Source organism: Rhinopithecus roxellana, chromosome 1 (assembly GCF_007565055.1).
Source record: "Rhinopithecus roxellana isolate Shanxi Qingling chromosome 1, ASM756505v1, whole genome shotgun sequence".
In the NCBI taxonomy this organism is placed as follows: Eukaryota; Metazoa; Chordata; class Mammalia; order Primates; family Cercopithecidae; genus Rhinopithecus; species Rhinopithecus roxellana.
In genome coordinates, this window is record NC_044549.1 from 101,019,940 (window position 1) to 101,035,997 (window position 16,058).

Sequence of the window (16,058 nt, forward strand, 5' to 3'; positions counted from 1 at the left end):
TAGCATAAAGGGCTGTTGAATTTTGTCAAAAGCCTTTTCTGCATCTATTGAGATAATCATGTGGTTCTTGACTTTGGTTCTGTTTATATGCTGGATTACGTTTATTGATTTGTGAATGTTGAACCAGCCTTGCATCCCAGGGATGAAGCCCACTTGATCATGGTGGATAAGCTTTTTGATGTGCTGCTGAATCCGGTTTGCCACTATTTTATTGAGGATATTTGCATCGATGTTCATCAGGGATATTGGTCTAAAATTCTCTTTTTTTGTTGTGTCTCTGCCAGGCTTTGGTATCAGAATGATGTTGGCCTCATAAAATGAGTTAGGGAGGATTCCCTCTTTTTCTATTGATTGGAATAGTTTCAGAAGGAATGGTACCAGCTCCTCCTTGTACCTCTGGTAGAATTCAGCTGTAAATCCATCTGGTCCTGGACTTTTTTTGGTTGGTAGGCTATTAATTATTGCCTCAATTTCAGAGCCTGCTATTGGTCTATTCAGGGATTCAACTTCTTCCTGGTTTAGTCTTGGAAGAGTGTAAGTGTCCAGGAAATTATCCATTTCTTCTAGATTTTCTAGTTGATTTGCGTAGAGATGTTTATAGTATTCTCTGATGGTAGTTTGTATTTCTGTGGGGTCCGTGGTGATATCCCCTTTATCATTTTTTATTGCATCTATTTGATTCCTCTCTCTTTTCTTCTTTATTGGTCTTGCTAGTGGTCTGTCAATTTTGTTGATCCTTTCAAAAAACCAACTCCTGGATTCATTGATTTTTTGGAGGGTTTTTTGTGTCTCAATCTCCTTCAGTTCTGCTCTGATCTTAGTTATTTCTTGCCTTCTGCTAGCTTTTGTATGTGTTTGCTCTTCCTTCTCTTGTTCTTTTAATTGTGATGTTAGAGTGTCCATTTTAGATCTTTCCAGCTTTCTCTTGTGGGCATTTAGTGCTATAAATTTCCCTCTACACACTGCTTTAAATGTGTCCCAGAGATTCTGGTATGTTGTATCTTTGTTCTCATTGGTTTCAAAGAACATCTTTATTTCTGCCTTCATTTCGTTATGTACCCAGTAGTCATTCAGGAGCAGGTTGTTCAGTTTCCATGTAGTTGAGCGGTTTTGATTGAGTTTCTTAGTCCTGAGTTCTAGTTTGATTGCACTGTGGTCTGAGAGACAGCTTGTTATAATTTCTGTTCTTTTACATTTGCTGAGGAGTGCTTTACTTCCAATTATGTGGTCAATTTTGGAATAAGTGTGATGTGGTGCTGAGAAGAATGTATATTCTGTTGATTTGGGGTGGAGAGTTCTATAGATGTCTATTAGGTCTGCTTGGTGCAGAGATGAGTTCAATTCCTGGATATCCTTGTTAACTTTCTGTCTCGTCGATCTGTCTAATGTTGACAGCGGAGTGTTGAAGTCTCCCATTATTATTGTATGGGAGTCTAAGTCTCTTTGTAAGTCTCTAAGGACTTGCTTTATGAATCTGGGTGCTCCTGTATTGGGTGCATATATATTTAGGATAGTTAGCTCTTCCTGTTGAATTGATCCCTTTACCATTATGTAATGGCCTTCTTTGTCTCTTTTGATCTTTGATGGTTTAAAGTCTGTTTTATCAGAGACAAGGATTGCAACCCCTGCTTTTTTTTGTTCTCCATTTGCTTGGTAGATCTTCTTCCATCCCTTTATTTTGAGCCTATGTATGTCTCTGCATGTGAGATGGGTCTCCTGAATACAGCAGACTGATGGGTCTTGACTCTTTATCCAGTTTGCCAGTCTGTGTCTTTTAATTGGAGCATTTAGTCCATTAACATTTAAGGTTAATATTGTTATGTGTGAACTTGATCCTGCCATTATGATATTAACTGGTGATTTTGCTCGTTAGTTGATGCAGTTTCTTCCTAGCCTCGATGGTCTTTACATTTTGGCATGTTTTTGCAATGGCTGGTACCGGTTGTTCCTTTCCATGTTTAGGGCTTCCTTCAGGGTCCCTTGTAAGGCAGGCCTGGTGGTGACAAAATCTCTAAGCATTTGCTTATCTGTAAAGGATTTTATTTCTCCTTCACTTATAAAACTTAGTTTGGCTGGATATGAAATTCTGGGTTTAAAATTCTTTTCTTTAAGAACATTGAATATTGGCACCCACTCTCTTCTGGCTTGTAGAGTTTCTGCCGAGAGATCTGCTGTTAGTCTGATGGGCTTCCCTTTGTGGGTAACCCGACCTTTCTCTCTGGCTGCCCTTAAGATTTTTTCCTTCATTTCAACTTTGGTGAATCTGGCAATTATGTGTCTTGGAGTTGCTCTTCTGGAGGAGTATCTTTGTGGCGTTCTCGGTTTTTCCTGAATTTGAATGTTGGCCTGCCCTACTAGGTTGGGGAAGTTCTCTTGGATGATATCCTGAAGAGTGTTTTCCAACTTGGTTCCATTTTCCCCCTCACTTTCAGGCACCCCAATCAGACGTAGATTTGGTCTTTTTACGTAATCCCATACTTCTTGCAGGCTTTGTTAATTTCTTTTTCTTCTTTTTTCTTTTGGTTTCTCTTCTCGCTTCATTTCATTCATTTGATCTTCAATCGCTGATACTTTCTTCCAGTTGATCGAGTCGGTTACTGAAGCTTGTGCATTTGTCACGTATTTCTCGTGTCATGGTTTTCATCTCTGTCATTTCGTTTACGACCTTCTCTGCATTAATTAGTCTAGCTGTCAATTCTTCCACTCTTTTTTCAAGATTTTTAGTTTCTTTGAGCTGGGTACGTAATTCCTCCTTTAGCTCTGAGAAGTTTGATGGACTGAAGCCTTCTTCTCTCATCTCGTCAAAGTCATTATCTGACCAGCTTCGATCCGTTGCTGGCGATGGGCTGCGCTCCTTTGCAGGGGGAGATGCGCTCTTATTTTTTGAATTTCCCGCTTTTCTGCCCTGCTTTTTCCCCATCTTTGTGGTTTTATCTGTCTCTGGTCTTTGATGATGGTGATGTACTGATGGGGTTTTGGTATAGGTGTCCTTCCTGTTTGATAGTTTTCCTTCTGACAGTCAGGACCCTCAGCTATAGGTCTGTTGGAGATTGCTTGAGGTCCACTCCAGACCCTGTTTGCCTGGCTATCAGCAGCAGAGGTTGCAGAAGATAGAATATTGCTGAACAGCGAGTGTACCTGTCTGATTCTTACTTTGGAAGCTTCCTCTCAGGGGTGTACTCCACCCTGTGAGGTGTGGGGTGTCAGACTGCCCCTAGTGGGGGATGTCTCCCACTGAGGCTACTCAGGGGTCAGTGACCCACTTGAGCAGGCAGTCTGTCCGTTCTCAGATCTCAACCTCCGTGTTGGGAGATCCACTGCTCTCTTCAAAGCTGTCAGACAGAGTCCTTTGCATCTGCTCAGGCCTCTGTTGCTTCCCCTGTTGTTTTTTTAGCTGAGCCCTGCCCCCAGAGGTGGAGTCTATAGAGACAGGCAGGTTTCCTTGAGCTGCTGTGAGCTCCACCCAGTTCGAGCTTCCCAGCGGCTTTGTTTACCTACTTAAGCCTCAGCAATGGCGGGCACCCCTCCCCCAGCCTCACTGCTGCCTCAGGGTTAGATCTCCGCAGACTGCTGTGTTAACAATGAGGGAGGCTCCGTGGGTGTGGGACCCTCCTGGTCAGGTGAGGAATATATTCTTCTGGTGTGCCCGTTTGCTTTAGAGCGCGGTATTGGGGTGGGAGTTACCCGATTTTCCAGGTGTTTTGTGTCTCAGTTCCCCTGGCTAGGAAAAGGGATACCCTTCCCCCTTGTGCTTCCCAGGTGAGGCGATGCCTTGCCCTGCTTCAGCTCGCTGGTCAGGCTGCAGCAACTGACCAGCACCGATTGTCCGGCACTCCCTAGTGAGATGACCCCAGTACCTCAGTTGAAGATGCAGAAATCACTGGTCTTCTGTGTCGCTCGCGCTGGGAGTTGGAGACTGGAGCTGTTCCTATTCGGCCATCTTAGATTTCATTTTTTAAGATGAGGTCTCTGTCACCTAGGCTGGAATGCAGTGGCACCATCACAGCTCATTGCAGGCCTGACTCCTGGGCTCAAGTGATCTTCCCACCTCAGTCGCCCAAGTACAGGCATGTGCCACCACCATGCCCAGTGAATTAAAAAAAAATTTTTTGTAGAGAAGAGTTCTTACTATGATGCCCAGACTGGTCTTGAGTTTCTGGGCTGAAGCAGTCCTCCCACCTCATCTTCCCAAAGTGCTGTGCTTACAGGCATGAGCCACTGTGCCAGACCAAACTTTTTTGTTTGTTTGTTTTTGTTTTTTTTTTTTTGAGGCGGAGTCTCGCTCTGTCGCCCAGGCTGGAGTGCAGTGGCCGGATCTCAGCTCACTGCAAGCTCCACCTCTCCAGTTTACACCATTCTCCTGCCTCAGTCTCCCGAGTAGCTGGAACTACAGGCACCCGCCACCTCGCCTGGCTAGTTTTTTGCATTTTTTTAGTAGAGACGGGGTTTCACCGGGTTAGCCAGGATGGTCTCGATCTCCTGACCTCGTGATCCGCCCGTCTTGGCCTCCCAAAGTGCTGGGATTACACGCTTGAGCCACCGCACCCGGCAGACCAAACTTTTTAAACTATATTTTGTATTTGAGTCTTTTATTAGACATGTGTATTACAAATATCTCCTACTATATAACTTTTAAGACTTTTAACTTTTAACATTTTAAAAGTAAACATTAAAGTCAGTTTGTATATCTTATTTTTACAAAGAGAATAAATAAAATGTAAGTGAAATTATTTTCTGTACTTAAGTGAAATATATGTTACCTTTAATTTTTTTATGGTGAAATTTGGCTCTATTCCAAGAAGTTACAGTGTATACTATTTATAATTTATTTCTTTTTATTTTTTTTTAAGACCAAGTCTCACTCTGTCACCAACCTGGAGTGCCGTGGTGTGATCTCATCTCACTGCAGCCTCCACCTCCCAGGTTCAAGCGATTCTCCTGCCTCAGCCTTCTGAGTGGCTGAGACTACAGGCGTGTACCACCACACCCAGCTAGTTTTTGTATTTTTATAGAGATAGAGTTTCACCATGCTGGCCAGGATAGTCTCAAATCTCCTGACCTCATGATCTGCCCACCTTGGCCTCCCAAAGTGCTGAAATTACAGGCCTGAGCCCCCGCGCCTGGCCTTATTATTATTATTATTTTTTAAATATTTGTGTGATATTGAAGTGGCCTTGTGGTCTAGGGTAGTACCTTAGGTTTGTTGTCTCACAGCCACAGAGATCAAGGACGTGGGCACACAAAGAGTGAGGTTAACAGCAGAAGTTTAGTAGGCAAGAGAAAGAGAATAGCTCTGTGCTACAGAGAGGTATCCTGGAAAAATGTGTTGCCAGATCTGTGGTGAAATGCAAGAGGTTTTATAGATGAGCTAGTGGGGAGGCAGTGTCTGATTTAAACAGGGCCTGAAAAACTGGTAAGGTCCAGATGCACCATTTACATAGGGCACGAATTTCTGGCAGCCCCCACCCTAATTTTTTATTATGCAGGTGAGTTCTCTGCCTGAGCTGCACCATGTTGCCGATTTCTTTTTTACTGTACACATGCTAACAAAAAAGAGAAGATGGAGCTTTCATGGTGGACATGCCTCCCAGGTAGCCCTTTTCTGTTGGTGCAGCTGCTGGCATTCCCCCATGCAAGCTTCCAGCTTGCTTATCTATGTTTGCATCTCAAGTTTTTCAGACTGCTCTTTGTTAGAGAAGAAATGATTTGGGGGGCTGCTTTTTGTTAGAGGGGAAGCTCTGCCGAGGATTCTTTTGCCCTCACTATCTGCCTAAATAATTTCTTTCTGCTTACTGTATCGATATAATTTCACACTTTTTGAAAATGTGTTGGCAGAACTCCTTTATATCCTTTATCCAGATTATCTGATTATTAACATTTAGCTCCACTTTCCTTATTCTGTAGATTTTCTCTTTCTATGTATATCCATTACATATGTCTTCTGAAATACTTTAGAGTAATTTGTACACATTGTGCACTTTTATCCATAAGTACCTTAGTATGTATTTCCTAAGAACAAGTTTTCTGCTTACAAAACCACAACTCAATATCGGGAAATTTTAAATTAATATAATATTATTATCTAATTATAGTCCATATTCAAATTTTACACAATAGCAGTCTTCATAACTTTACTTTTTTTCTGGTTGGGAATCTAATCTAGGATCACACATTGCATTCAGTTGGTATGACCTTTCATTGTCCTTAATATCCTTGACATTTTTGAAGAATACAGGCCAATTATTCTGTAGAATGGGCTTCTAGTTACATTTCTCCCATGTTTCTTGTTTGGGTTGAGGTTATACAGGTATATAAGGCAGGAAGATCAAAGAAGTAATGTTTTGATGTCTGCAGGGAATTATATTGAAAGCCATATCATGTCTCTTTATCCCTTTAACTGTTGTTTTTAACTTTAATTGCTTTTCTAATCTATTGTAAAAGTACTATTTTTCCTTTTGTAATTAAAAACTGACTCATGGGGAGATACTTTGAGGCTATCTAAATAATCTTAATTTAATTCTTATTCTTTTTTTGTGCTGTTTTTAAGGATTAAGCTAACTATACTTTATCACTCTCATTTTATTCAGTCTCTCAGATATGTTTTCTCAGAATTACTTTTGAAACATTAAGATGAACTTCAGAAATTTTATTATGGTCAGTCAGAAATCATTAAAAATGTATATATATATATATATGGCATCATTTTAACCAGATTTATTTGGGTCAGTTAAAGGCTTAAGTTCTTTTAAAGCTAAAACTTACAAATCAGTAAATTTGGATTTTTGACCCTGTTTACTGTAACAGATTGGACTTTTTGAAGTGGAAATTTAATTGTATTTATAGCCATCTACAATCCCTACCAGTACTGAATTTTCAGTTGTTTTCAGTTGATATTATTAGAAAACCAAAAGGGAAAATGTACCTCGTATAACTTGATTGTTGTACCAGGTATAATAATATGATGCTTACTTGTAACTGTCATGGGTCAGTAATAAAATTGAGGTTCTTGAAGAACTAACATATGCATGGAGGAAAATATTTCATAAGTCACGAATTAAAATGCTTTTTTGTTTTTATATTGCAGATTGGTTTTTCAGCAGCAGATGCTGTAACAGGACTGAAATTGGTAGAAGAGGGAGTACCCAAAGAACATTTAGCCTTATTGGCAGTTCCAATGGTTCCTTTGCAGATAATACTGCCTCTGATTATCAGCAAATACACTGCAGGTCCCCAGCCATTAAACACATTTTACAAAGCCATGCCCTACAGGTAAAAATGAAATAAAACCTTACTAAATAAGAAAGGGTAAAATGAGGAACATTCATCAATATCACTAATATCTGAGTGTAGAATTATATATATGGAAAAGGGTTTGAAAAGCATCTTTTTTCAATATTATTTATGTGCACTTTTATCTTTTTAACCTCCTAACAGGTTTAGATTCAGCTTCTTTCATATGGTAGGCACACGGATTTCTGTTTTTGTTGTTGTTGTTATTTAAGCTAAAATGGAAGTCAACTCAATGTTTCTTTCTCTATAGATTATTGCTTGGGTTAGAATATGCCCTACTGGTTTGGTGGACTCCTAAAGTAGAACATCAAGGGGGATTCCCTATATATTACTATATCATAGTCCTGCTGAGTTATGCTTTACATCAGGTAAGCTTGTGGTTTTCTCAGGAAATAAACTGTTCTGTGTAAAATAAAGAAGACAGCTTTATACAGTTGCCTTAACATAATGATAATAAATTTTAAGATTTAAGCATGAATCTGACACTGAAGAAATTATTGGTGGTGGGCTTTAAACCCTATGACTTTTCACTTAGTGAGTTCGGTTCATAGAAAGAGACTTTCTTTTTTGTTTTTTTTCCAAGATGAAGTCTTGCTCTATCGCCCAGGCTGAAGTGCAGTGGTGCAATCTTGGCTCACTGCAACCTCCGCATCCCAGGTTCAAGCGATTCTCCTGACTCAGCCTCCTGAGTAGCTAGGATTACAGGCACGTGCAACCACGCCTGTCTAATTTTTGTATTTTTAGTAGAGTTAGGGTTTCACCATATTGGCCAGGCTGGCCTTGACTCCTGACCGTGTGATCCACCTCCCTCAGCCTCCCAAAGTGCTGGGAATACAGGCATGAGCCACTGCACCCGGCCAAAAGTTTAAAAAAAAGTGTATTCAACAAGTATTTGTTACATTTTAGAATTGATTCCAAAGCCAGCAAATTCTACTCTTGCTAAATATTTCTCAGTTTATCCCTAGGTTTCAGTTCATTAGTTCTTGAATTCCTAATATCTTTTCTTTCTGAAAGTATTGAGAAATAGTAGAGGGTCCTAGTTTCTGGCTTAGCCTCTGCTTTTTTTTTTTTTTTTTTTTTTTTTTGAGACGGAGTCTGGCTTGGTTGCCCACTGCCCACGCCCTGCTAATTGTCTGTATTTTTAGTAGAGACAGGGTTTCACCATATTGGCCAGGCTGGTATTGAATTCCTTACCTCAAATGATCTGCCCAACTTGGGCTCCCAAAGTCCTGGGATTACAGGCGTGAGCCACCATGCCTGGCTCTGGCTTAGCTTCTGTATTGAAAGTTATGACTTATTCTTTATGATTTTGAAAGCTGTGTCAAGCTGCCTTTTCTTTCTTTCTTAAATATGTTTGTAATCCCTAAAAGAAGGAATCCCCACTTTGCTCTAGCCTAAGCTGCTGTTGCAGAATGAGACTTTTTTTTTTTTTTTTGAGACAGAGTTTCGTTCTTGTTGCCCAGGCTGGAGTGCAATGGTGTGATCTTGGCTCACCGCAGTCTCTGCCTTCAGGATTCAAGCAGTTCTTCTGCCTTAGCCTTCCAAGTAGCTGGAATTACAGGCATGTGCCAAGGGTTTCTCCATATTGGTTAGGCTGGTCTAGAACTACCGACCTCAGGTGATCCACCCACCTTAACCTCCCGAAGTGCTGGGATTACAGGCGTGAGCCACTGTGCCTGGCCCGGAATGAGATTTTTTTGTTCTGGATGCAGGTGACTCAAGTAAATGGCAAAGGCCCAGAAATAACCTTTGGGACTTAACTGCAGTTATTGCTAATGCATATTTCTGAGTCACTTTGGATTTTTCTAGCTTACATCCTTTGAAAGTTGTATTTGCTAATGTATTACTTAGTTTTTAACTGAAACCTAAAAATATGACTACCAGGTAATCTTAGTAGTTTTGTGCATACAGTAAATCATTTAGGAGAAATCCGTAGGGGGTCATGTCTGACTAAATTCTATGCCTATAAAATTATTGAGGCCAGACTGCCAAATACAATTCTTTTTCTGCTTTGCACATGCTTAGTTAATGCTAGGCGTGTAATAGAAGGTTGAAGAAGTGCTTTAACTAGTCAATGCTTTAGTATTTCTATCGGTAGGTTATAGCCCAAAAAGTACTTATTTAGCTTTGTATTTCATTTGAGAATTTCCTGAAGCATAGTCACTGAAACTGAGATAACCAGATGCTTTATGGGGGAAAAAAGGTACAAGGCCAAGTAAATTCGAGAAATGATGTATGACATAAGCCCTCTGTAAGTAGCGCCTTAATGAGTCCTTCAACACTTTTTTTTTTTTTTTTTGGAGACAGAGTCTCACTCTGTTGCCCAGGCTGGAGTGCAGTGGCACTCGGCTCACTGTAATACCTCCGCCTCCCGGGTTCAAGTGATTCTCCTGCCTCAGTCTCCCAAGTAGCTGGGATTACAGGTGAGCGCCACTGCACCCAGTTAATTTTTGTATTTTTAGTAGAGACGGGGTTTCACCACATTGGCCAGGCTGGTCTTGAACTCCTAACCTCAGATTATCCACCCGCCTTGGCCTCCCAAAGTGCTGGGATTATAGGCGTGAGCCACTGCACCCAGCTTCTTCAACAATTACTAAGTGAACACCTATTCCCTGCCAGAAACCATTCTGAGTACTGAAATGTAAATGAATAAATCACGCCGAAATCCCTGCCCTCAAGGAGTTTATGTTGTAAAGATTTCAAAAGGCATACAATGAAATGAACCAATTTTGTGTAAGTTAATGTCTTTCAGTCTTATTTGACTTTGGAACTCCTTTTTCTGTGAACACCCCCAAAAACAATATTCAAAGGAATACCATTATGGAAACACAGTTTGTTTCCATCTTTCTAAATTAAAGGTTATTTCTTGCCTTTTAAGTACTTTTTGCCTCTTAAGGATGTTTTTCTCCAGTTTATCACATAAATTTTGAAATACTTTTCTTGTGTATATGTAGGAGAAAATATATATATTCCTATTTCTTTAAATATTTGAGTATTTATATGTGTAATAAATGCATACATATAAATACGTATATATACACGTGCAATATATGATATATATTTAGGTACAGTACAAATATGAGGTTTTGCATTTTGCTGTGTGCATTATGCATCCTTTAATGCCACCTCATCTAACATTTTCTCTGTGGTGTCTTTCTTGACTACTTGTAGTATAATTAATCTCATTTATATTTATGCTCCAGTAACATAATGTGTGCACTTCTATTTACAATACTTGCTATATTTATAATTATTTATTCCCTATTTTCCAACCTAGAATAAATTCTTCAGTGTCACAGAGGGACCAAGGTCACATCTTTGTATTGCTGTGATCTTAAAGCCTGGCCTATAGTAGGTGCTTGATGAGTGTTTGTTGAATTGAGTTCAATATCATGAAAATTAATTTTCAGGTTTATGATTTTGATGTTCTTAATTTAGACTGTAGCTTTATAAGCTTTATAATCATACTAAAGATGTTTTACGTTTTTCCTGTAGGTTACAGTGTACAGCATGTATGTTTCTATAATGGCTTTCAATGCAAAGGTTAGTGATCCACTTATTGGAGGAACATACATGACCCTTTTAAATACCGTGTCCAATCTGGGAGGAAACTGGCCTTCTACAGTAGCTCTTTGGCTTGTAGATCCCCTCACAGTAAAAGAGTGTGTAGGAGCATCAAACCAGAATTGTCGAACACCTGATGCTGTTGAGGTAAGTATGTTTTAATTTTAGATAACATTAAGCTAATACTAAGATAATAATATCTTGGTTTTGCCTCTAGAAGTGCTATGTCTTTTTTAAAAATCATATCTGTCCATAGGTTCTGGTATAGAAATCTACATATACTTTTTCTTTCACATCAAGGCTGAGGGTTATAATAATTCAAATCAGCAAGACTAGTTCTCTTAAAGGCGTTTCTCAGTAAAGGAGAGGCAATCTCTTTTTCCCCCACCTTGAGGATCACTATCCTACACAGCAGGCACTATATAAATGCATAATTAAGGCTGGGCGCGGTGGCTCATGCCTGTAATCTCAGCACTTTGGGAGGCTGAGGCCGGCAGATCACAAGGTCAAGAGATTGAGACCATCTTGGCTAACACGGTGAAACCCCGTCTCTACTAAAAATACAAAAAATTAGCCGGGTGTGGTAGTGGGCGCCTGTAGTCCCAGCTACTTGGGAGGCTGATGCAGGAGAATGGCGGGAACCCAGGAGGCGGAGGTTGCAGTGAGCCGAGATCACGCCACTGCACTCCAGCCTGGGTGACACAGCGAGACTCTGTCTCAAAAATAAATAAATGAATAAATAAATAGATGCATAATTAATAGCTTAAGTTTTGTAGTGATAGAAAAAGGGAATGTCCATTGGCTATTCATATAACAGTTAGTTCTAAACCTGAATAGTGAGTGGTTTGTTGATGAATTCTTTCAAAGTGACATTAGTCTACTTCTAGATTAGATGGACTGGAAATCTCTTCACATTTCCGAATATGAAAGCTACATGGTGAAAATAGATATTCGGGCCAGGTGCAGTGGCTCACGCCTGTATTCTTAGCACTTTGGTAGGCTGAGGTGGGTGGATTGCCTGAGCTCAGGAGTTCAACACCAACTTGGGCAACACAGTGAAACCCCGTCTCTACTAAGATACAAAAAATTAGCCAGACGTGGCAGTGTGTGCCTGTAGTCCCAACTACTCAAGAGGCTGAGGCAGGAGAATTGCAAAACTGGGAGGCGGAGGTTGCAGTGAGCTGAGATCGCACCACTGTACTCCAGCCTGGGCGACAGAACGGGACTCCGTCTCTAAAAAAAAAAAAAAGAAAAAGAAAAAGAAAATAGATATTTAGCTGGGTGTGGTGGCTCACACCTGTAATTGCAGCATTTTGAGAGGCTGAAGCAGGCAGATTGCTTGAGCCCAGGAGTTCAAGACCACCCTGGGCAACATGGTGAAACACCATCTCTACAAAAAATATAGAAATTAATGGGACATGGTGGTGCACGCCTATGGTCTTAGCTACTCAGAAGGCTGAGATGAGAGGATTGCTTGAGCCCAGGAGCCAGAGATTGCAGTGAGCCCTTATCACACCACTGCATTCCAGCTAGGGCAACAAGTGAGACTCTGCCTCAAAAAAGAAAATGAGTATTGTTTACAGCAAGAACTGAAAATTGTTTTTAATCCTGTTAGTAGCATTAGAGAGATTAAGATACATTAACATATTTTGTCATTGGAATTCAGTGAAATACTGAAATGTTTTAAGAAAAATATATTTTGATTAATTAGTTATAAAGTAGAAGCATGTTAATTGCTGAATACTTCCATTTTGAAATTGTAGATTATTTATTATAGTTTTATTTTTACAGCTTTGCAAAAAACTGGGTGGCTCATGTGTTACAGCCCTGGATGGTTATTATGTGGAGTCCATTATTTGTGTTTTCATTGGATTTGGTTGGTGGTTCTTTCTTGGTCCAAAATTTAAAAAGTTACAGGATGAAGGATCAACTTCATGGAAATGCAAAAGGAGCAATTAATATATACACTACTGGACATTCTAGAAAGGTAATTGTAGTTTAGTTTTAATTCGGAGAGCAACGATAATCAGTGCACAGGAATATAAAATACTATTTTAAACAACGAAATTAATAATATAAAATGCCAAATGGTTGAAAAAATAGAAACCTCTCTGTATATTTGATCATAATTTTTCTTTGCCTTGTCCATGTGTTTAAAGTTTACTTAAGGTCAGGAAATTCTAAAACAACTTTTCTGGCCTCGTTATTTGATTTATATCTTTTAAATTTACTGACTAAAGCATGTTTTAAGCTGCAATGCAGTAGTCATGGGTGGTAACCATGTAGTTAAGTATAGTTATTAGTACCTATAACTGCTGGATCTGTATTTAAAATTGTGGTACAATATATAAAATGGAGAAGAACTTGATATTCAGGTACTAACCACAACTAGTCTGACATTGTTGGCAGTTAAAATGTTATTTTGAATTGTAAATTAGTTAAATTTTATGTGGAATTTGCTGAGAAGAGAATATAGACTACTGAAATGTCATTTTAGTTGTTATTTTTCTTATGACCATATTGTACAAATGAATCTGTGTTAAAAAGACTATTTTAAATGTATTTCCTGCTTTTGTAAGCATTAAAGATTTATAAGAAAATTATTCAAACTATTTTTTATAAAATGAAAGTTATGATTTTTAAACTTATTGATTACTCTTGTCCCTACCCCCTCTTTTTGGAAGATACTTTGATTCCTTATAAACTTTTACCCTAAGCTTACATATGTTTTCTGTCACAAGTGCTTCATGGCACACAGACAGCCAATGGAGGGGATCAAATTCAGTGTTGGATGTATGTTTATGGCAACATTTTGAAAATAAAAATTAAATGTTATTCTTCAAGTAGTTTTTTTTTTTAATTGCTGAGAGGAAAAAAAACAGTAAAGCTTTCTGATTAAGTAAAATTTAAATGGACAGTACCATAATTTAAAAAACTAATACTTTAAAGAGAGACACAAAGATATTTTGTGCCTCTGACAAATTAATAGTGGAAAAATGTTTCTTAATTAAGCACTTTACTAGTGAAGAAGATCTCACAATTTATGCCAAATCAGGTACTGTATTTTCATTTATTAACACATAACCTTTTGTTTGAATCTGTAATTTTCAGTGGACAGTTGCTATTCCAAGAAAATTAAGCTTTTGAGTACTTTAGTATTCCCAGCATATTATATACACGCAGTGATAAGGTTCTTTGCATGTTTTGTGTTATGTATTACTCTGACTCTTTAGAGAGTATAGAAATCCTTCAAAAGTTAGAGCAAACAAGATAGTACATTATGAGTCTTAATTTTATCATTGTGGAACAATGTGTACTACTGATTATGTTAATTTTATAACATAGGCTGAATTTTAGAGTGGGGTTTTTATAAGTAATGGAGGATAAAATGGGTGGGAGAAAATGGCACACAGCACCTGAAGAAAGATGGGGCAGTGACCTCTAAAACTCATGCATTGCCATTAAAAAGCCTGTGTTGGGCATCGATGTCAGATCCTGAAGAATCGCCTGGAAAAAATCCCATCCTAGAGGCAAGGAGACGCCACCAAACCATACACTGCAGTACTTTGTCACGTGGTTGTCCATTATCATGTATTAATAAAGAAAAAACTCACTTAACTCTTACATATGAAATGTGTTTTGATTTTTAATTTTTGGATTAAGAAACTCAGATTGCCAAAATAACCTTTTATTTCTTCCCATTTATATTATTACAAATTATACATACTTTCAAACATAGTTTTTTGTTGTTGTTGTTTGTTTTTTCTTTTTTAATTGAAACAGTCTCGCTCTGTTGTCCAAGCTGGAGTGCAGTGGTGCAATCTCGGCTCACTGCAACCTTTGCCTCCTAGGTTCAGGCAATTCTCCTGCCTCAGCCTCCTGAGTAGCTGGGACTACAGGCGCACATCACCACACCTGGCTAATTTTTGTATTTTTAGTAGAGGTGGGGTTTCACCATGTTGGCCAGTCTGGTCTTGAACTCCTGACCTCAAGTGATCCACCCACCTCAGCCTCCCAAAGTGCTGGGATTACAGGCATAAGCCACTGCACCCAGACTTCAAACATAGTTTTAATGTCAGTACATCTTCAATGACTTGAAGTTTTAAAACATTTTAAGCCTTTAAGGTGAAAGCCATTAATTAAGTTGCCCTAGAAATAAACACAAAAAATTATAGTTACTGGTAATTTGAATACATGTTTGTAATGCATGCCAAAATAATAGCTATGTGCAACTGTGTTGCATACATTGATCACTAATGGCATGTAAAAATGATCTACCTAAATCTGAGGATCTGTTTACTGTAAATCAGTAGTACTAAAAAATACCCTGTTTTTATGTGTGGGTGTTTTTCTTGATTGATTGATCCTGATAAACACTACCTTCAAGTATGGACTTTTAACTCCTCCAGTTAATGCATCATATGTTTACTGGCTAATAATAGATTGAACATTTTTCTCTCTCTGTCAGTGTCTCCATATGCGTAATGGTTGCCACATATATACATCTGAGTTTGAAAAGTTCTTCTAAGATTACCTAAAAGTAATACCACAGACTCCTTCCATTGTAAATACTTTATTTTATTTTATTATTATTATTACTATTTTTAGAGACATGGTCTCAGTTTTGCCCAAGCTGGAGTACAGTGATGCAATCATAGCTTACTGTAACCTCAAACTCCTAGGCTCAAGGGATCTTCCTTAGGCTGGGTGCTGTGGCTCATGCCTGTAATCACACTTTAGGAGGCCGAGGCAGGAGGATCACTTGACGTCAAGAGTTCAAGACCAACCTGGTCAATATAGTAAGAACCCATCTTTATGACTTTTTTTTTTTTTTTTAATTATCCAGGCATGGTGGTACACAGCAGTAGTCCCAGCTACTTGGAAGCTGAGGCAGGAGGGTTGCTTGAACCCAGGAGGTCAAGGCTTCAGTGAGCAGTGGTTGTGCTACTGCACTCCTGTCTGGGTGACAGAGCAAGACCCTGTCTCAACAACAAAAAAGGATCTTTCCACCTCAGCCTCTCTGGTAGCTGGGACTATAGGCACACACTACTATGCCCAGCTAATAAAATAATAATTTTTTATAGAGGTGGGGTCCGCTGTATTTTCCAGGCTAGTCCCAAACTCATAGCTTCAAGCAATCTTCCTGCCTTGACCTCTCAAAATGCTGGGATTACAGGCGTAAGCCACTGTGCCCTGCCCTTGAT

The 16,058-nt window shown here is 39.1% G+C and overlaps 1 protein-coding gene across 2 annotated transcripts in view; it reads left to right on the forward strand.

Annotated features, from left to right (window-relative positions):
• SLC33A1 (solute carrier family 33 member 1) overlaps window positions 1-14,480 on the forward strand; it is a 31,727-nt gene extending 17,247 nt beyond the window's left edge. Inside the window, exons 3-6 of one of the 2 annotated variants that reach the window (XM_010365893.2) lie at window positions 7,085-7,269; window positions 7,541-7,658; window positions 10,786-11,001; window positions 12,646-14,480. In XM_010365893.2, the coding sequence (XP_010364195.1) occupies window positions 7,085-7,269; window positions 7,541-7,658; window positions 10,786-11,001; window positions 12,646-12,813 (687 nt within the window). In that variant the 3' untranslated portion in view covers window positions 12,814-14,480. The remainder of the gene's footprint in view (window positions 1-7,084; window positions 7,270-7,540; window positions 7,659-10,785; window positions 11,002-12,645) is intronic. The other variant, XM_030928426.1, reaches the window with a different exon arrangement.
• The last annotated feature ends 1,578 nt before the right edge of the window (window positions 14,481-16,058 follow it).